This window comes from Lampris incognitus, chromosome 12, assembly GCF_029633865.1.
Source record: "Lampris incognitus isolate fLamInc1 chromosome 12, fLamInc1.hap2, whole genome shotgun sequence".
NCBI lineage: Eukaryota > Metazoa > Chordata > Actinopteri > Lampriformes > Lampridae > Lampris > Lampris incognitus.
Genome location: NC_079222.1, coordinates 17,291,972 through 17,313,855, shown reverse-complemented (window position 1 = coordinate 17,313,855; position 21,884 = coordinate 17,291,972). Strand labels below are relative to the sequence as shown.

Sequence of the window (21,884 nt, the reverse complement as noted above, 5' to 3'; positions counted from 1 at the left end):
CCGAATTGCCATTAGTGTGAGTGTGAAAGGATGAACAGATCGCTCATAGATTGCTTTGTTAAGACTCTTCTTTACATTTTTATTACATGCTTAACAGAGCGCATTCCTGACAAGATGGCGCCCCCGTCGCAACATACAACGCGGGTGACGTACCCGCATTCCCTATACATCTGATGTGCTGACATAAAGCAAGTACGCCTACAAGTTTGCAGCTATAAATGTTTATTTGCTACAAGAGACACAGTCAGCCCTTTCTTGCCTCAAAGAAAGAAGAAGAAGAAGAAGAAGAAGAAGAAGAAGAAGAAGAAGAAGAAGAAGAAGAAGAAAAAAGTGAGCTCCCGGAAGTACTGCGTCACGCGCCACCTCCCCGATGGTACGGGCGAAAAGGGCCGGTGGTTGGTGAGCTCGGCGCCCGAGGGGCCGGGATCCGCTCTCAGTCGGTGGGCTCTTCTACTGTCATTGAGCTTGCTCTCTCTGCGAATGGGTCTCCACGCTGTACAGTGAGATGAGGCCCCTGGATTCGCACACAAAAAGCTGTCAAAACTTTGATTTATAATTTCCACCACAGCCTCCATAATTACCGACGGGGGAACAGGCAGGAAAAAGGTGCGGAGAAAACAGAAAAACCTTGCCTTAAAAAAAAACCACCTCAAATTACTGAGACGCCGACTCGCCCGGGACTAATACTATTATCAGATGACTTCTGTGTTTGCCGAAATATGGCAGGTAATTTGCGCTGGATTTGTTACTTTACAAATTATGGACACGGACAATTCGCACGTGATTAAAGATCACAGACAACGTCTGAGTTACTTATTTGTCACTTATAAGTTGCCGATGATTTTGTTTGGTTATTTGTTTTCATCGCTTATATGTTTTCTTTCACATGCTCAATAAAATTGATTGACGATGATGACGAGAGACCTCTGGTCTTTCCCGGGATCTACAATGCTAGACATTTCCTTTCTTCCTTCCTTACTTCCTTCCCTTTGATAAGCACATTAAAGACATAACCAAGACTGCCTTTTTCCCACTTACATAACGTAGCTAAAATTCGGTCTTTCCTGTCCATGGCTGAGGCAGAGACTCTAATACATGCATTTGTTTCATCCAGACTGATTACTGTAATGCTTTGTTCTCAGATCTGCCACATGCTAGGACTAAAAGTCTTCAGAAGGTTCAGAGTGCTGCAGCTAGAATCCTAACTAAAATAAAACTGGAAAATTTGATCGTATTACACCAATTCTTGCCTCTCTTCATTGGCTTCCTATCCATGTTAGATCAGACTTCAAAGTGCTTCTGCTGACTTATAAAATCCTAAATGGGCTTGCCTCATCTTACCTGTCTGGACTCCTTAAACCGTACATTCCATCTCGAGCGCTCCTCTCTCAAAATATAGGGCTCCTGTGTGCACCCAAAGTTAAAAAGAAGTCAGCTGGTAGCAGGGCCTTTTCCTTTCGGGTCCCGTTCTTGCGGAATAACCTGCCTGCTGCCATCAGACAATCACTCTGTTGGGACCTTTAAATCCAAACTCAATACTAATCTTTTTGCCTCAGCCTACAGTTGCCTTTACGTTGAGTGCTTCACATGTGCTGCATGGCGGGTCGGTTTCTATCTCAATTAATTTACCAAACACTGTTCTGCTTGTAATATTTGCTAGTAACATTTGATTTGCTAATGTCCCTTACGGCTTTCCGTAGCGCCACAACAAAGTCACGTGATGTACGTAACAACGTCAGTCGGAATCCGGTCGGTGAATAAACACCCAGCACGAGAGAAGTCGTCCTTGCTTTATTAATGTTATAAGTTAACATAGCCAGAGGGCACAGATCATTACATGGTGTCAGAGTAGCGGAGTTTAAATACCCAATATGGATTCGTACGGCGTTCCAGCTCCACGGATGGACTGGGAATCGGCGAACTTACCTGAAGCATGGAGACGATTTCGACAAACAACGGAGCTAATGTTCACGGGCCCCCTGCGCGGGAAGAATGAAGAGGAGAAATGCAGCTACCTCCTGCTCTGGATAGGGGAAAAAGGGCGCGATGTGCACAACACTTGGACACTCAGCGGAGAACAAGCCAAGAAGCTAGAAACGTACTACGATAAGTACACTGAGTACATCACCCCCAAAGCAAACCCGATTTATGCCAGATATAAATTTCATGAAAAGATGCAGGGAGAGAGTGAATCCTTCGAACGATTTGTAACTGAGCTAAAGCTCCTAGTCAAAGACTGTGGCTACCCAAATGCCGACGAGATGGTCAGGGACCGCATCGTGTTTGCCACCAACTCACCCAGAGTGAGAGAAAAGCTACTTAGCCAGGGAGCTGAGCTAACGCTAGAAAAAGCCATAGATGTAGCCCGCTCACACGAGCTAGCAAAGCAACAGCTAACGTTTATGGGCCAGGGCAGCACACATGAAACGGTGCACGCAATAGGCAGAAAGACTTACAAACCGAACGCACCCAAAGCAGCTAACGCTAACTTCAGACAAAGGGACGTTAGCACCGCCGCCAGGGCGTGTAGCTATTGTGGAGGGCTACACGGCGCTAAAGCCACTTGCCCAGCTAAGGGTAAACAATGCATTAAATGCAAGAAGCTCAATCATTTTGCTAAAGTATGCAAGTCTAGCTCCCAGGGACAGACAAAGTACTACCGCGGCACAGTACATGCCGTCGGAGAGAACCCAGAAGAGTACACCACTGACAGAGAGCAGGAAGAACTGTACTTCGACAACATTACAGTGGAGAGCACCGCTGTGGGAGAACAGACAGAGCTGTACATAGACTGCATCTCAATAGAGAACAACGGAAAAAGCAACGAGCAGGCTTACGTAGAGGTTGGAATTGGCACACCTCCACAGAAGGTAAAGTTTAAACTAGACACTGGGGCACAGGCCAATACTATTCCCACCAACCTGTTCCAGGCGCTGTTCAAAAATGTGACACTGAAACCAGCAATACACAGACTCACTGAATATGGAGGAGGCGCGCTGAGCGTGAAAGGCACATGCAAACTCAAATGTAAGTACAGAGACAATGCAATGATGCTGGACTTTTACGTCATTGACACAAACGCCCCACCAGTCATGGCAATGAAAACATGCCGTGACCTAAACTTGGTAAAAATAGTGATGGCTGTGAGCGAGGAAAACAATGTCACATCACAGAGCATAATGGATGAGTATGTAGATGTTTTCCAGGGAATAGGAGAGTTCCCAGGCGAGTGCACCTTCCGCGTCACACCAGATGCAACGCCGGTCGTCTGCCCGCCACGCAGAATCCCCATCGCCCTACGCAGCAAACTGAGGGACGAGCTTGACAGCATGGAGAAAGGCGGCATAATCTGTAAGGTAACAGAACCCACAGAATGGGTGAACGCACTCGTCATTGTTGAGAAGCCAAAGACAGGCAAACTTAGAGTGTGTTTAGACCCCAGAGCTCTTAACAAAGTGATACAACGACCTCACTACCCCCTCCCCACGCTGGAGGACGCCACCACAAAGCTTGCTGGAGCTGAGTACTTTAGCGTGTTAGACGCGCGGTCAGGCTATTGGGCCATCAAACTGAGCACTGAATCCTCAATGTTGACGACATTTAACACAGTGTTTGGCAGGTATCGTTTCCTCAGACTGCCATTCGGAATCGTGTCCGCTCAAGACGAGTTCCAGAGACGCGTGGATGAAACATATGAAGGATTGGACGGTGTGACGGCCATAGTGGACGACATACTAGTGTTCGGCAAGACTAAAGAGGAACATGACCAGCGTCTCAGAGCGATGCTGAAGCGCACAAGGGAGCGAGGGGTGCGGCTCAACCCCGACAAGTGTCACATATGCGTGTCCGAGGTAAGCTACTTCGGCCACACGCTCTCACACGAAGGCATCAAACCAGACCCACACAAGGTGAAGGCGGTCAAGGACATGCAACCCCCACAGAACAAAGCAGAGCTGGAGACAGTCCTCGGCATGATCAACTACCTCGCCAGATTTGCTCCACACCTCTCACAGATAAACTCACCCCTCAGACAGCTTCTGAAACAGGACAGTGAGTTTGTGTGGGATGCAGTCCACGACAAGGCGTTCCAAGAGATGAAGAATCTCATTACACAGCACCCAGGTCCAGTACTCTCATATTTCGACCCGCAGAAAGAGCTGCGACTCCAAGTGGATGCATCCAAAAGTGGCCTTGGGGCTGTCATGCTCCAAGATGGCAAACCAATTGCCTATGCGTCCAAGTCACTCAACAGCACTGAAGAAAACTACGCACAGATAGAGAAGGAGCTCTACGCTGTGGTCTTCGGCTGCAAGAGGTTCCACGAGTACATGTATGGACGAAAAGTGATTGTGGAGTCAGACCACAAGCCTCTGGAGGCAATACTAAAAAAGCCACTGGCAGCAGCACCACCCCGGCTGCAACGGATGATCCTGGCGCTCCAAAAATACGACATCCAAATCATCCACCGCCCCGGTAAGGACATACCGGTGGCCGACACACTGTCACGCAAGTCAATAGAACACCACGACAGTGACCTACAGGAAGGGATGGAGGCCCAAGTGCACACAGTCCTCAGCAACATCCCTGTGAGCGACACAAGACTCACAGAAATCAAGCAGGAAACAGCGCAAGATCCACAGCTCACCGCACTCAGACGAGCCACACTCACTGGCTGGCCAGACACAAAGAAAAAGTGCCCGCCCAGCATCCAGGAATACTGGAACCACAGAGCAGAAATCTCAGAAATGGACGGTATCCTGTTCAAAGGTGAGAGAATCATTGTCCCCCAAAAGCTTCGCAAGGACATGATACAGCGCATCCATGCCAGCCACCTTGGCGTGGAAAAAAGCAAATGCCGAGCAAGAGACTTACTGTTCTGGCCTGGCATGGGGAAACAGATCGAGGATGCGGTAGCAGACTGCAGCATATGCCAAGAACGGCGCAGCGCAAATGCAAAGGAACCAATGATGTCACACGCCATACCCGAGCGGCCGTGGCAAGTGATAGGCACAGACCTATTCACATGGAACTCACAGGACTTCATAGTCACTGTGGACTACTACTCCAGATTCTTCGAGCTAGAAAGACTTTACAGCTGCACCTCATCTGCCGTCATCATGAAGCTGAAAGCAGCAATGGCTCGACACGGAATCCCCGAGACTATCATCAGCGACAACGGTCCGTGCTACAGCTCTGGTGAGTTCCGCAACTTCTCACAGACATGGGGTTTCTCACACACCACCACAAGCCCCCACTACCCACAGAGCAACGGCCTCTCCGAGAAGACTGTCCAGACGGCCAAACGCATCCTGGACAAAGCCAAAGCTGAGAACAAAGACCCCTACATGAGCTTACTGGAGTATCGCAACACACCGGTGGACAACCTGAAATCACCGGCACAGCTACTGATGAGTCGGAGGCTGCGGTCCATTCTCCCATCAACAGCAAAACACCTGCAGCCACAGATCGCCAGTCAGGAGGATGTTCACAAAAGGAGAGAGGTATGTCAACAGCGCCAGCAGGCATACTACAACCGAACAGCCAAACCTCTGCCCCACCTGCCCGCAGGCACACCAATCCGCTTCCGGCAGGAGGATGGATCCTGGAGACCTGCAACTGTGGAAAGACCAGCGAACACAGACAGGAGCTACCACATCCAAACCAAAGAAGGTCAGATCTACCGACGCAACCGTCAACACCTGCGACAAAGCAGAGTGAACACTCACACTACACACACACACACTTCACAGCAGACTGTTACCAGCGCTAACAACAACACACAAGCCCATCAGCAAGAGCATGCTGAACCTCCAGACACGAACAATCAGCGACAACCAGACACACAGCCTGGTTACACCACGAGGTCAGGTCGCACGGTCAAACCAAGACAAATCCTTGACTTATGAATGTAAAAAAAAAAAAAAAAAAAGATGAAATGTTATTACGGTGTCACATTTAGACAGGGAAGGAAATGTTTTACACTACTTTGTTGCAGTCCAGTTATATAAGAGTTCCACTTTCATATTCTTTCTTATTAAGATTGTATTCGCTTATAAACGTGCTCAACGTGGTCTGTATCTCTGCAGAGAAAGCAGCACTTTTCAGAAAAAGGGAGATGTAATATTTGCTAGTAACATTTGATTTGCTAATGTCCCTTACGGCTTTCCGTAGCGCCACAACAAAGTCACGTGATGTACGTAACAACGTCAGTCGGAATCCGGTCGGTGAATAAACACCCAGCACGAGAGAAGTCGTCCTTGCTTTATTAATGTTATAAGTTAACATAGCCAGAGGGCACAGATCATTACACTGCTGACAAGATAATAGAGTATAGATTATTGATTGTTGCAACTATTTTCTTTTCTCTCTCCCTGGATGATGTCTTCTCCTTTCTCTTCTCCCGTGTATGTAAATGGGGTGATGTGAGTCTCCCGTTTGCACGTGGTTTGTCTTCCTGTCAGGTCTCCATGGTGACGGTGGTCACGTGGCTCAGGTCCCGGGCTGTTCCGGTGGCTTCTGGACACTGCTTAGCATCCTCCTCTTCATATTCTTTATATATCTTATAATTCCAGTATAACTCTGTTTATCCTCTTTCAGTGTTGTATTCTGTACATTGTGTAAACACAACATCCATTGCACGTCTGTCCGTCGTAGAAGAGAGATCCCCTCCTCCGTTGCTCTCCCTGAGGTTTCTTCCTATTTTTTTCTCCCTGTTAACAGGTTTTTTTATTTTTTATTTTTAAATTTAGGGAATTGTTCCTTATCCGGTACGAGGGCGTAAAGACAGGATGCTGTGTCGCTGTAAAGCCCCCCGAGGCAAATTTTTAATTTGTGATATTGGGTTATACAAATAAAATTGACTTGACATAAATGTGCAAGTACTCCCAATTGTGGAAAAATACGACAACTGGCATGGTCACAGGAAACTCTATTAGTGTATTCCATCGACATTATTTTATCCACAATACAACGAACACTGCTGAGGAGGGAAAGGGAAGGTACTTTCACAGGGCATAACAGTGTAATAAATTAGATGCAGCGCAGTCGGGGGACCAGCATCACATAACCCCTGCGTAACATTAACTTCCCTACTGTCTACTGACTTCCAGTACAAAAGGTATCCATGCTATGCAGCTGATATCATCAGGAGCATTTTAAAGCAGATTGTTCCCAGTTTGTGGTTCCTGCTCTACTTGGGTCTATGGCAGACTACTCAAAATCTAGGCAATTTATACCCACTAATACAATGTCTGCTTGAAGTCAGTTCTGTGTGAAAATAGTTCGCTTACATAAAACTGGTTTTGTTCTACAATCCTTTTGGGTTTTGATATATTTCACTTAATATTAACGGATAAATTATAAAAAAAATATTAGTGTGGCAGAGAGGTCGATTCACATCTGTCTCAAGTCAGTACAATTGGCTTAAAGCAGGTTAAAATCCAGGCAGCGACTCCATGAAAATACATTTTCACCTAAGGAAAACAATTTTAATTGTTAACAAGAGGATAACCATTTCTACCATTTCAGGCCAGAAGTGAGAAAATTGAAAAAAAAAGGTAAAGAAAAGGTATGCAAATACAAAAATGAATGCTCATCTGCTTAATTATTTTCAAAAATTCTCTAGATGTTGTTAACCAAGTTATCCCGTAAAGTAACAACGATTGTGGTCACAAAACAGCATCCAGGGGGATGGGGGGGGGCGTAAAGGGTTAACAAAATTGAAACTTTCTATTGCGTAATTAAAAATAATAGCTAAAGTTATAGCATAAAATAAAAAAAACTTTTTTTTACTGGTTGATAGGCACCTATTCTTTTGCCAAAAATGATTTCCCCCCCTCTCTAATTCTTCCATGGACTTCAGTGGAGTAGGCAGTGTGGACTAGACCCAATAGAATTTAAAATGCTTTTCTGTTGGAACTTTATCATTAATAATGTCTTTCTGTTGAAATTTTAGAATTTAGAACATTTTTTCTGGCAGAAGTTTATAATTTAGAATGCTTTCTGTTGGACATTTATAATTTAGAATATTTTTCTGGTGAAGTTTATATTTTGGAATGCTTCCTGTTGGAAGTTTATAAATTAGAATGGTTTGCTGTTGGAAGTTTATAATTTAGAACATTTTTCTGGAGAAAGTTTATAATTTAGATTGCTTTCTGTTGGAAATTTAGAATTTAGAATGCTTTCTGCTGGAAGTTTATAATTAATTTAGAATATTTTTTCTGGGGGAGGTTCATAATTTAGTTGCTTTCTGTTGGAAGTGTATAATTTAGAATATTTTTCTGGGGGAAGTTTATAATTTAGATTGCTTTCTGTTGGACGTTTATAATTAATTTAGAATATCTTTTTCTGGGGGAAGTTTATAATTTAGATGCTTTCTGTTGGAAGTGTATAATTTAGAATATTTTTCTGGGGGAAGTTTATAATTTAGATTGCTTCCTGTTGGATGTTTATAATTAATTTAGAATATTTTTTTCTGGGGGAAGTTTATAATTTAATTGCTTTCTGTTGGAAGTTTATCATTTAGAATGTTTTTTTTCTGTTGGAAGTTTATAATTTAGAATATTTTTTTCCGGTGGAAGTTTATAATTTAGAATGCTTTCTGATGTAAGTTTAGAATTTAGAATGCTTTGTTGGAATTTTATAATTAAAATTTTTTTTTTCTGTTGGAAGTTTATAATCAATATTTTTTTTTCTGTTGGAAGTTTATAATTTAGGATGTTTTCTGTTGGAAGTTTATAATTTAGAATATTTTTTTCCGCTGAAAATTCATAATTTAGAATGCTTTCTGTTGGAAGTTTATAATTTAAAAAAAAATTTCTGTTGGAAGTTTACAATTAGAAAAAAAATCTGTTGGTAGTTTATAATTTAGAATGTATTCTATCGGAAGTTTATAATTTAGAATATTTTTTCTGCTGGACATTTATAATTTAGAAAGTTTTTCCATTCGAAAATTATAATGTAGAAATCTTTCCGATGAAGTTTAGGATTTAGAACATTTTTCTGGTGGAAGTTCATAATTTAGAATGACTTCGGTTGAAAGTTTATAATTTAGAATCTTTTTCCCACTGGACGTTTATAATTTAAAATGTTTTCTGTTGGATGTTTAGGATTTAGAATATATTCTGGTGGGAGTTAATAATTTAAAATAGTTTCTGTTGGACGTTTAGAATTTAGAATATTTTTTTCCGTTGGAAGTTTATTATTTAGAAAAGCAAGACTAAAAGTGATATTAAACATGCATCTAGGTAGCGTAGCGATATTGTAAGTAATGGAATTTGATGTTTGAATTATCTTTCTGAAAGCAGTTACAGTTATGTTTGAAAATGTTACGATGTTAGCGATGCTGAATAATATGATCATGTAGTTGTGAAAGTCCAAATTGAAGTGAGAAAGGGTGTCTGGGTAGTATAGCGGTCTATTCCATTGCCCACCAACACGGCGATCGTCGGTTCGAATCCCCGTGTTACCTCCGGCTTGGTCGGACGTCCCTAGACACAATTGGCCGTGTCTGTGGGTGGGAAGCCGGATGTGGGTACGTGTTCTGGTCGCTGCACTAGCGCCCCCTCTGGTCGGTCGGTTAGCTGTCCTTGATTTACTGAAGTACGTCATTTATACTCAAATAAAATGACATTTCTAGCGTTGATTTGTTCAAAGCGTCTTTAGCCATTTCATTCACTAAGCGATGATAGTGTAGAAGACAAGTTGTTAATAAAGCTGTTCATTAATTCACTCAGGTCTCTGGTGAGAGATATCCCAAAGTGACTTATCATTGGTTGTTACAGTAAAGCGTTCACATCCATGTAGCTTGATGTTGTGCACCAACACCTTTATGTTGTCCAAGACAGGTTTCTCAGTACAAATTTAATGGCTGCCAATAAAATTCAAGTAAATATTAAATGCATCAAATAGAACTACAGCTGAATAAGCATGTCCCCTAACTCAATGGAGGACAACGCCTATCCAACAGGTCCAATGAGAAGAATTAATGTCAATACATATTAAGTGAATAAATAATGGAATAATAACAGCAAACAGTGCTAAATTCAGGCACTTAAAAGATCTATTCTTTATTTTTTACAGTAATACAAAAGCATACAGAAGTGTAGAGGATAGGAGAGAAGATCCCTTTCATTGATTTTCATCCTACACATAAATGACTAATTACATACAAGCCTTTCCTCTATAGCTACATCCACAAGTCCACCAACCCTCCACCAGTGGCATGCATGGTCAATTTAATGTAAACTGTGTTGAACTGTTCTTAAAACCTACTGTACAGGCAATGATGGTAATTAAAAAAAAAAGACAGTACAATATGTAAAGAACTAATGGGTGACAGTTTAATACACAAATCACGCCGTTCACACCAAGGTGTTACTTCTGTAACGGAAAATATGACATTGAAACAATGGTTATCCCAGGGTCAGTATTTGCCATGCCTGAGAACAAAACATCATTTAATGGTTTGTATGTAATTATAAATCGTCATTCTCAGAGCTTCATCAGTGCCCCATGTAACCTGTCCAAAATTGGCATGTTGTACACTATAATGCATACCAATAAAACAGGCCCAACGTGTCAGCAAGAAATATCAGTTAAACATGGCATGATTTATAAACTTGAGGGTTGTAGTGAGAATGAAACTTCCAATTTTCTAGAGATAAATCCAACCTATTTAGCAGCACTACTCCAGCCAAAGTACAATAACAGTCACAAATCCGGTGTAGGCTACAAGCACAGACAGACATTCAAGTCTGTTCTTGTATCAGATATAGATTAGATCAATTTCTATTTGTGCACCTTTATGTTCTACATAGAGGAACATCTGAGTAGTATATCGATAATGAGGAATGACTTAACTGCAACCACAATGATAAAACAGGCAAAGACTAAACTGCATTGTTTTAGACTCTGATACCATGACCCCTTAGTCTTTAATTAAAATTTTCAATCTCTTTTTAGTAATTAAATCCAAAGAAATACCCCTAAATACTGCCCTAACTAAAGAGCCACTGACTGTGCAAAATAGTTGGTCGATGTCAGACTACTACTCAAGCATCTATAAACGGAAACGGAAGAATCGTCACAAAAAAAGAATTAACATTTGCCCAAACTAAAAAAATTTTTTTTTACTGGACTTGGGTCTTAGTACTTCATTTAGGTCAGGACCAAATAAAGCCAATTACACCAACATTTTTCAGCCATGCAGGAGTAAATTAAGCCTTTACTGGAATCCTAACATTCTCTTTCCTCCTCAAAATTCACTGAGAAAGGAATGAAGAGAGAAGTCAGAGAGGAGATTCAGTGAACTGATGACATTCACAAAGAGTTTGTTATAGCACTGACCATTAACATGTACTCTCCATGGTAAGCAGGATTGGATGTATGGAAGCAGCAGAGCTAGGATGCTAGGAATATCATCTTCCATGTGACTTGCTATCCTTTATCCTTGCATAAGCATATGGAATAGTGTATGGAGTAGAGGTCCGCAGTTGATTCTAGTCAGATCTTATACATGAAGGAAAGATGGTGCTTCCTTAATGTACAAGTGAAACCTGGCCAGTCAAAATCTTCATTTTCATCGCTGCTGCCACTTTCATTGTCCCCCACCGTGAATCATCCAATGTCCTTTCAAACTTTGGGAACGGAAGCTTATCTTTTAGGAGACTCAGAACTGATCAACTGCCAACGTCCAACAAACCATAGGTGAAATCTGCCGGTCATCTATCATCCAGTGAAGGTCTCCAAACAGCCCAAGTAAATTTGGAGAAACCCACCACCAATAAGATTGCATCAGGTTAACATGGTCTGCCACTGAAATATCATCTGGAATAGGTGAACTATCAGGCATCCCAAATGGATTGTCTCATTAAGTGAAGTCTGCTAACCAATCAAATATCGCAGACCACGGCCAGATTTCCAGTCGTACCAATCTACTGCTTTCATTTAGTGAATGCTGCCACCACAGCCCACATCAGTTCATTTACATTTGGCTTTGTGCACTCCGTCTCTGGCTCCAGCTCTAGTAGGATGCGGACTCTCTTCATGCCCAGATCATACTGTTCATCCTGAAGCGGAGCAAAGGCATTCTCGAGAACATCAGATGAGTGGGCCAGAAGGATTAGAGCAAGAATCCGCTTGTCCATACGGTTTGGGTCATTGACCCACTTCTCCAAAACTGACTCCTGAACCTTCTTGATGAGTCGCTGTGTGTAATAAATCGAATGTATCTATTATTATATGCACTTTAAACAATACAATACAATCAGGGGACAGAACCCCCTCAAGGAACAACAAAAAATAAAAATTTTTTAAGATAACTGACCTGCACTGAAACAAATTTACAATGAAACTGAACCATTAGGGCAGGGAAACCAGTCAAAACTGTTCCTATTATGGTCTGATAAACATCAACGGCATTTATTTAATTAAAGAAAGCCCCCTTGTTTTATTTGTTTTAAGAAAGCCACTTTATTTTTGTCATTATCCAGTTGTTTGATTACAATGACATGTGTCTTCTACATTTTGCTGTTGAATATTGTACAGGAACAGTGGGCAGCTGTGGTGCAGCGCCTGGGGACCAACTCCAGTTCTTTTTCCTGTTGGCTTGGTCAGGGGTACAGGAAGGAGTATTAACCCTAACTTTTATTTACTTGAGTTGTCTTCCAACAGCACCAAAGTGTGGCTGTCACTTCCCTCCAATAGCAGTTCCTTTAAATAACAATTAAAAATATAAGGGCCAACTTTCTTTCCTTGGCTGGGATTTATTCTGTAGTGTACTAATAGAATGGATCAGATTCACATTGCTACCAAAGCTGAAATGGTATTCCCCCTTTTCTGGCATTTTCTTCCACAGTGAACTGAGCCATGGTATAATATAGCAATTTACTCTAGCCTAGGTCCTCACCTGCTTTGTAAATCCATCACAAGACAGTCTACTGGTGATTTTAGATTGTTTATGCTAACATTACAATTAGAAAAAATGCAAACTGTTACATTTGTTTTGAATTTAGTAGTTTGGAACAATATTTGGCTTAAATAATCAATAAGAGTCCCCATCCTAGTATTCATTTGAAGTGTAATGTCAAGAAATGGCTTATTAAGAACCAACAATGTCAACATTCATGCTAGTAGCACACTCCTTTAACACGTTGTTTAACTGTATTGTACATTAGCTGTGTTGTATGTCTGCTTTTTATATATATTATTTTCTATACTATGTTATCTTTTTTCTACATTATTTGTATATTCTTTATACATTTTCTTGTTTGTCTGCTCTTGCTTTTCTTGCATTGTATATTAACTATGTTGTATGTTTATCTATTCATTCATTTTTTGCACTATTTTATTATCCTAGAATGCCTAACAACACCAGGGGAAGGGATTGTCGACGGAAACTAGCCTCTTAGCTAACTCAGGTACATTTACATTTGTTTCGAATGTTGATTAATGCATATTGTCCCTTCCCAAATAAACGTTTAAAAAAAACTGCAATGCTGAAACTAGACTATAATACTGCAGTAGTACTAGCACTGTGGCAAACAACAACACAATGGAGACAATTTTAGTTCCTTCCCCTTCCTTTAATGGTGCATCTCACCTGTTTGATGGTGTTGTTGGTGAGTGGATGTGTGGTCATGTCAAAAAGCAGAAAGTTCTGTTTCTCTGTGGTAAGAACTCCCTTCTCAACCAAATTCTTTGCAAGACGCTCTCTGACATTTCTCAGCTGGTAGTGCAGTTTCAGAGGATTCCATGTCTCTCCTGAAAGACAACACATAACAGAACATCAGCGTTGGGTGGTATGACGGTATGCATATACCGTGGGATGGTAGAAACTGGAGATTCGGCTATATCGTTTCCACTACAGCTTATAGCCAACTACAGCAGGACCGCTTTACGGCAATATTGGCTTTAAATCATCTGGGCTGAATTTGGGCTTCCAAGTTGCTCTGAGAGCAACTTGGAAGAGAGCGAAGTTTTAAATGCAGAACAGGACACCTCCCACACCAAACAAGAAGGACAGAGAGGAACTCGTTACTATGCAGGGAGTCACTTCTGATGTGTGAACACTGATCGGGTCTAGAAAATCTAACACTGAACAGAAAAATATACTCTGCAAACTGACGCACCACATTTGTTGTCAGTGGTGGAAGTTAATTTGTTATTCCAAGGATGGCGAAGGAAGTATCATGAATAATTCATGAGTAAGTGGTGTTATTTCCCCCTCCCATTCATATTCCAGATTGTTCAACATGATGACAGCCTAACCTTAACCATAAACATAATCACTGTCTAACCTTATCCGTAAACTTAACCACTATCTAAAATCAACCCAAAAGTTAACCACCAACTACATTTAACACTAAACCCACTTGGATTTAGTTGGTGCGTAAATGCTCGGTGATTTCTTGAGCGCCAATCACTCAAGCTCGTGACTTATTCATGATCTTTCCTTTGCTGTCCTAGGGAAAAAATGCATGGTGGAGATATGAACGATCTCTTTTACCGCCTTAAGATGAAGAAATAAAACATTTCCTAATTGAATTTCTAAAAAAATTTTTAAAAAAAACCCGCAAAAAAAAACCCAAAACAAATACATCATCCATCCATCCATCCATCCATCCATCCATTATCCAAACCACTTATCCTGCTCTCAGGGTCGCGGGGATGCTGGAGCCTATCCCAGCAGTTAATTGGGCGGCAGGCGGGGAGACACCCTGGACAGGCCGCCAGGCCATCACAGGGCCACAACTACACACTTCATTCATAATATAATATTTCTTCTCTACATACTATATCGATCACTGTAAAAAATAATCAGCTGGTTTAACTTAAAAAAAAAGGTAAAGCAACCTATTACAAGCCCTTTTTTCTGAGTAATCTCAACTAGAGTGTGCAAAACTCAAATGATCAATGATCACTTCTCCATAACATGGGGGCTACCAAAGAGCCCCCCCACACACACACACACACACACACACATTCATTGGATTTGTCTGTCTTTACTGTGGCTCTTAGGTAGCCCCCATGTTATGGAGAAGTGATCATTGAGCTTTTTTCTTTTTCTTTGGATTTTCCCCCATTTTCTCCCCTATGTTACTTGCTCCACCCCCTCTGTCGATCCAGGGAGGGCTGCAGACTACCACATGCCTCCTCCGATACATGTGGAGTCGCCAGCCACTTCATTTCACCTGTGAGTGAGGAGTTTCGCCAGGGGGACGTAGCACCCGGGAGGATCACGCTATTGCCACCAGTTCCCCCTCCCTCATGAACAGGCACCCTGACCGACTAGAGGAGGCGCTAGTGCAGCGACCAGGACACATACCCACATCCAGCTTCCCACCTGCAGACACGGCCAATTGTGTCTGTAGGGACGCCCGACCAAGCCAGAGGTAACAAGCGGATTTGAACCAACAAGATCATTGATCATTTGAGTTTTGCACACTCGACTTGAGATTACTCCGAAAAGGGCTTGTGATAGGTTGCCTTACTTATTTAAGCCAAACCAGCAGATTATGTTTTACAGTGTACCATTACCATGATATAAAAATCACATATACAGTGATAACAGATTTTAGCTATACTGCCCACCCTTACAGACCACACTTCAAGAAAGATTCAAAAGTTTATGTTAGTATATACGCATTAGATATTTTGCTGATAAAGATTCAGCCAAGACTATGAAAAACCACATGTAGATCACGTACATGTATACGTGGACTACATGTGTGGTAAACCACCCCCACCCCATCAGCTCTCAACCAGGCATATTTACTTTTGTCATGACTGCGTTATGAAGTGTGAATGGGTCAAAGATGAGAATGAAGCTTTGGAACATAAACAGAACAGGTTATACGTGCGGTCACTTTATCGCCAATAAATTTCACCTGCACACACATGGAAAAGATGTCTAATGACAGTGGTCAAGAGAATGGCTGTTGTAGCCGCCTTTACTCTTGAGAGTATGCAATATTTGAAGCAGCTGTCTCTCAAGACAAGTCTTCTTCAATGTGCAACGTTTTGACTTTTGTTTTTGTTAAGTTTGAAGCAGAGTGACTGCTATACAAATCAATATTTGTTTATTTACATATGTTTTGGCTGGCAGTTTGACTTTGACAAAATCACTGTTATCGTTCTGCCAGTCGTCTCATTCTTCTTTAGCACTCTTTGTTTTTTTGACTTCCTTTTTGAGCTGACATGTTTCTGCAACATTCTACAAAATTTGAGATGACATGAGAAGACTCATGCCAATGAGTCTTCAAGTGTGAAACCCTCAATCTGTCCCATTGCCTGGTGTTAACAGGCTCAAGATGGTAGGCAAGACAGATCATTAAAACCAGTGTTTAAGTCTGAACAGCCAGTGTCGGCAAAGACTGGTTCAGTTGCCAAATGTAGGGACGCCTTCACATCTAAGCACACAGTGGTTTTGGGGTATAAGTATATGTAAATTTTCAGAGCAAATAAAATCATCTCAGCTCACCACTAAGAAGCTCGATCCAGCTCTGGACAGTCTCTGGAGGCTGGGTCTCTTTGATATGCTTCAAAGCCTCATCTAGCAGCATGTCTCCAGTAGGCGCATCTGACTTGCAGATCACCTACACACATTAGGAACCAAAAACATTTGAAATTGACAGACCTTTCAGATTCACCTACACATGGACACATGACACACACTGTAAATAAAGAAATCACTGCATGAAGTAATACACGTTCACAGGAGGGGAAATACACAAGGAAGAATCTTTTTTTTATGTTATTCTTAAAACCAATAACCTGGATCCATTACAAATCTATTTTATCGATTCAGATCATAAAGTCAGGTTACATAATGGTGGGCGACACTCTCATATACCGCTGTTGAAATTTTTGACCAAACAGGACGAACTCTGGTGCAGCGGCAAACACTTTCCTACCCAGGCAGGAACATGGAGTGAAACATGATGATGATGATGATGTGGGGATGCTTCTTTTGGACAGATAATCTACCAATTCTATGATCAATATTTCAGTAGAACATGTTCCCATACAATTTGATCTAGTGTGTAAGACATGAGACTGCCTGTGTTAGCTTTGGTCCAAGGATGCCTTAACAAGGGTGGGAACAGCTTACTGCCAAGCTGATGACATACAAGTTGACAACGGTTGCTACATCTTGTTTATAGTTGTCATTGCAAGAGGTAGGGGTAGATAGGAGAAATCATGAATTTCAGCCTTAAGCTCAACAAAAGTATCTTCTTTGTTTATCCTTCCTCCCAAGGCAGACAAAGCTGAGAGTTGACTACCATACCAAACAGCAACCCTGGGGCTGATCCGTATCAAGACACTTTAGTGGGTTGGACGCTGGCTTTAAGGAGTGCCCGGGCCTTTTCCAAGATCTTCTTTCACACACTCGTTTCTCCTCACGTCCTTTTCTAGCAAACTCTTCCTCCTCACTCCATAGGTCTCAAGCTGAAGCCTGCCTCATAGGCAGAGCAAAGCAGAGAAGTGACTACCAAACAGCAGCCCTGGCTGTTCAGTATTAATAGACACTTTAGCAAGATGGAAGCTAGCTGCAAGGAGAGCCCGGGCCTTTTCAAGCTCTTGCTTGAAAATCCAGAGCTTTCTTTTTATACATCTTATAAATCCATATAATGTTGTTATCCTGTTTCAGTGGTGCATCCTCCTCTCATTAAGATGTGTGACTATTTTTTTTCTTTTTCTTTACATGGTTATGCTGGTCGTGTGGCTTGGGTCCTGGGCTGTTCCGGTGACGTCTGGACACTGCTTGGCATGCTGTGCATCATATTTTTCATAAATGTATAATTCTGTTATCCTCTTTCAATGTTGTATTCTGTAAATTGTGTAAACACAACATCCATTGCACACTGTCCGTCTTGGGAGACAGAGCCCTCCTCTGTTGCTCTCCCTGAGGTTTCTTCCTATATTTTCCTCCCCGTTAAAGGTTTTTTTTTTAGGGGGGGGGGGGCTTGTTCCTTATCCAATGCGAGGGTATAAGGACAGAATGTTGTGTTGCTGTAAAGCCCCTTGAGGCAAATTTGTAATTTGTGATACGGGGCTATACAAATAAAATTGACTTGACTCTTTTTTTTGCACACACCACATTTCTCCTCACCTTCCTTGCTAGCAAGCTCTTTCTCCTCATTCCACAGGCCTCCAGCTGAAGCCTTCCACGTAGGGCCAACTCTATTAGCATACATCCTCGGAGGCCTGAAGAAATACAGTCATTCCAGAAGGATGTGTAGCCCTGAAGATAAGAAAAGTCAACAAAGGTGCAACTTAATGGTTAGGTGACGTGTTGGTAGGAGCTACTCCACACTGACGACTAGACTGCTGTGGATAAACTAACAACAGATGGGTTAACTCAAACATCATTGTGTAAGTTAAACAATAACGATATTATTTAACGAAAGGGTTTTTCACCGAAACTGCTGACATCCTCGCACATGGGTGCAAGCCAAGCCCAAAACAAAACGATGCCACACATGTTGGTAATTTGCAGTTTGCACATAACTCATAACTGATTGGACTTGTGGTAAAAGGTTCGTTTGCAATTTGTAAACACCACCTCTGCCAGCAAACCAGGGTTCATGGTACACACAATGAACGGTTAAGTGGCGACGCTAGTTAATGTTAGGTCTGTGCCGGGCGACATGGAAAATACAACCGTGATCGTCATAGCAGGGTTTTACACAGTATCATTACATAAGAACATCTGCTTGAACATACAGCAACACCATTTGAAGAATCCGACTGGGGTTCATCACGTCGAGCTGTTCGGCAACGTTGATCAAAGCAAAACAATTTCTCTGCAAACCACACTCCCTCCTGTATCTCAGATCCCGTTTTGTGAGAATGTCTAGGTAATTGTTTCTCGTCGTAAACAATTCAATAGACGGAAGAACTTGTATCCCAATATGATAATATCCGAATTTCAACCCGGGTATCGATCACCTAAGGACAATAAGCTGTCATACCGAGCCCCTGCCCAGCTCAATCCTTCACCGTGGTGAGCGTAGCGTCAAGTCACAGATAGTTAAACCCAACGTTAGCCCAGCCCGTTAGCTTGATAAAGCCCCGGACACCACGGCTATGGGGAGCAATACGTTTTACGCGCTACCGCCGGTTAAGCTACCTAACAAGTTTCGAAAACAAACAAGCACGAACCTCTCGGTCTTTGAGGCCTAAAAGTAAAACTTCCTCCATCAGCGTCAGTCTGGTTTCTTTCGAGTCCCCCTTGTCGTCGTCTTCTCCGTCCTCGCGACGGGCGTCCTCCTCTTCCGCCGCTCCCGACTCCCTCTCCTTGTCGGCGACGGCATTGCGACTCGCCTCGGTCTTGCGCTGGACAAGGCCGGAGGTCCTGTGAGTGAGCGAAGTCATAACTCGTGCTGAACAAACCAAATTTGACGGATTTGCGTCTCCCCCCCCCGACAGCCGTTGACACGCAACGCACACCGTTACGGCATACGGTATTGGCGGCCGTCGATTTTCGCTGGTATTTCACACAGCCGGCGAGCCGAGGAAACTGCCTCTGTAACACGGCGGCGCTCTGCAAACGACTTTTATTTGGCTTTATTCTCCACTTCCTGATCCAACATGGTGGGGATGGATGACGTACAATCTAGTCTCCGCAGCGTTTTCTCGTACTCGCCTTCACCTCACCCCGCAGTTCCGTGCCCCGCTTTCCTCGGGTGCTTTTCGGCACGTTTACTCGCCCCGAAATTGCCGAACGGTCCCACCGGGAGCCCGAACAGTACGAAAAGCATCCAGAAGTCAATTTCCCCGCCCCATAAAATCTAAACTTGATCGTCAGAGGGGAAAAGCCACTTAATCACATAGTATGCACCTTTACCACACGGGGGCGCCAGACGGCTTTATAAACTACCATATAGAAGACCGCCGCTACAACGTAAACGTGAGCTACTGTACCTTCACAGTGTCCACCGAGCTGTGGGAGCGTTATTTAGACAGCTGGGATAATCTGTGACTTTTTTTGGGAGGGGGGGCAGTTGCTCGAAAATATCTTGGTTGCTTTTACTTGATTTATTAAAAACAAGACATCCATTAACGTCACCCTCGTAATGTATTGATGTGCCTACAGCCAGATATTACATATATAAATGCAAATTCGCAAAAAAAAGGAAAAAAGGAAAAAAAGTAGACTTCCTTACATAAAGAAGTCTACATGTTCCAGAGCTTTCCTAGCCTCCACATCACTTAACTAATCTTGTATTTTTCTCTTTTTTCTTAATCGTTATCGTATATACCCCTTTAAATCTATGCTATTATCGTTCCTCTGTTTAATTAAAACAAGTAGCCAGAGCATGATTACTAAAATGTGTATGGTCATGGTTGTGTTGTCTGGGTTTCCTGTTTTTTTTTTAGTTTAATACTTAATTTTTCACAGCAGTATATATTACAAAATTTATATCAAAACAAAAACAGTTTAATTTTCCTCTGCCGTTCAGGGATTTTTTTAACTTGCAAGAGAAAATAAACAAAAAATACCAACTATAAAAAAGCAAACTTTAAGAACTTTATACAATTTGGGAGAGGTAAAGTGTGTGCATAAGACTCTATACGGGAGAGAGCTGATATGAGGATTCCCAGATTGTGGTAGGGAGTGTGTGACGGTTCCCAATGCGTGGTAGGGAGAAGGAGTGTGATGGTAGAGAGAGAGGGTGTATTAACATGTCATTAATTCAATATCTCCACAAAATCTGGCCTTAAGGGTCTTACACATTTGCCCCACTTGGTCCAGAATTTAACAAACGTATTTTTCTGAAGAGGGAGGGAAAAAGTAATCTTTCCCATAACATAAATGTCATTTACTATATCTAGCCACTCCTGTATTGTGGGGGGTTCAGGAAGTAACCAACGCCTTGTGAATGCATTTTTACCAGCACATGTCAAAATGTTGAAGGCTCGCTGGTCTTGCCATTTCTGTTCCTGCCCTGCCTTGCTCACCTGTTCCCCATTTCCCTGACTGACTCCCCAGCAGTTACATTCCCCCTAGTTGCCCTGTTCTCTTTGTCGGATTTTTTTTACGTTAGCCTATGTTAGCCTGGTGCTTCATGCAGGTTATGAACTACGGGGGAGCCAGGGAGAGCATGGCTCCCCTTCATACATGAGCTCCCCTGAAAACATGATTTGTGGAAAAAAAATTTTTTTGGGGGGGGGTCTCTAAAATATTGACAATATGCTGTGCATTTCTATTTTTCTGTGTCTTCGTCATCATGTATCATGCGTAAAATTAGGCTATTATTGATTCATCCATCCATCCATCCATCCATCCATTATCCGAACCGCTCATCCTGCTCTCGGGGTCGTGGGGGGGGGGGGATGTTGGAGCCTATCCCAGCAGTCATTGGGCGCCAGGCGGGGAGACACCCTGGACAGGCCGCCAAGGCCATCACAGGGCAATGAGGATCACTAATTCACTTTTAATAAAGATACCGGCATGCGTGCAGTTCTTGCCATCACCATCATAAAAAACTTTATGAAAAAAGGGGGCGCTTTGACGTGCCGGGGCACTTTGGAGCGTTGGCACTCCACACAGGTGTCAGCCCAGTCCCTCACATCCTTGTTGAGTCCATGCCAGACAAACTTTGCCGCCACCAACCTCTGTGAAGGCTTTCTGCCAGGGTGAGACAGCCCATGGACTGCGTCGAAGACCCGCCGCCTCCACGCAGTCGGAACGACGGGGCGGGGCTGACCCGTAGTAGAGACGTCACACAGGAGCGTGGCGCCGGCGTCGTCGAAAGCCACCTCCTCCAACTGCAGCCCTGTGACGGCGATCCTGCATGCCTGCACTCCTGGGTCGGCGGCCTGGTCAGCCTCCATCTGGCTGTAGTCGAGTCCCAAATGGGCGGCCCCAGAGACCGGGT

General features: G+C 42.9%; 1 protein-coding gene and 1 long non-coding RNA gene across 2 annotated transcripts; one reads left to right on the top strand and one right to left on the bottom strand.

Annotated features, from left to right (window-relative positions):
* Positions 1 to 385: 385 nt before the first annotated feature.
* On the top strand, positions 386 to 17,969 carry LOC130121557 (uncharacterized). The gene is made up of 3 exons (XR_008811087.1): positions 386 to 726; positions 13,358 to 13,418; positions 17,885 to 17,969. It is a non-coding gene; the product is annotated as an uncharacterized LOC130121557 (long non-coding RNA).
* Positions 10,049 to 19,774, bottom strand: LOC130121556 (Golgi phosphoprotein 3-like). The gene is made up of 5 exons (XM_056290405.1): positions 19,165 to 19,774; positions 18,113 to 18,244; positions 16,481 to 16,595; positions 13,601 to 13,761; positions 10,049 to 12,206 (listed from the first exon to the last, which is right to left on the bottom strand). Exons 1-5 carry the CDS (start codon positions 19,375 to 19,377, stop codon positions 11,943 to 11,945), a joined length of 885 nt encoding a protein of 294 aa, XP_056146380.1. The 5' UTR covers positions 19,378 to 19,774; the 3' UTR covers positions 10,049 to 11,942.
* Positions 19,775 to 21,884: the final 2,110 nt, after the last annotated feature.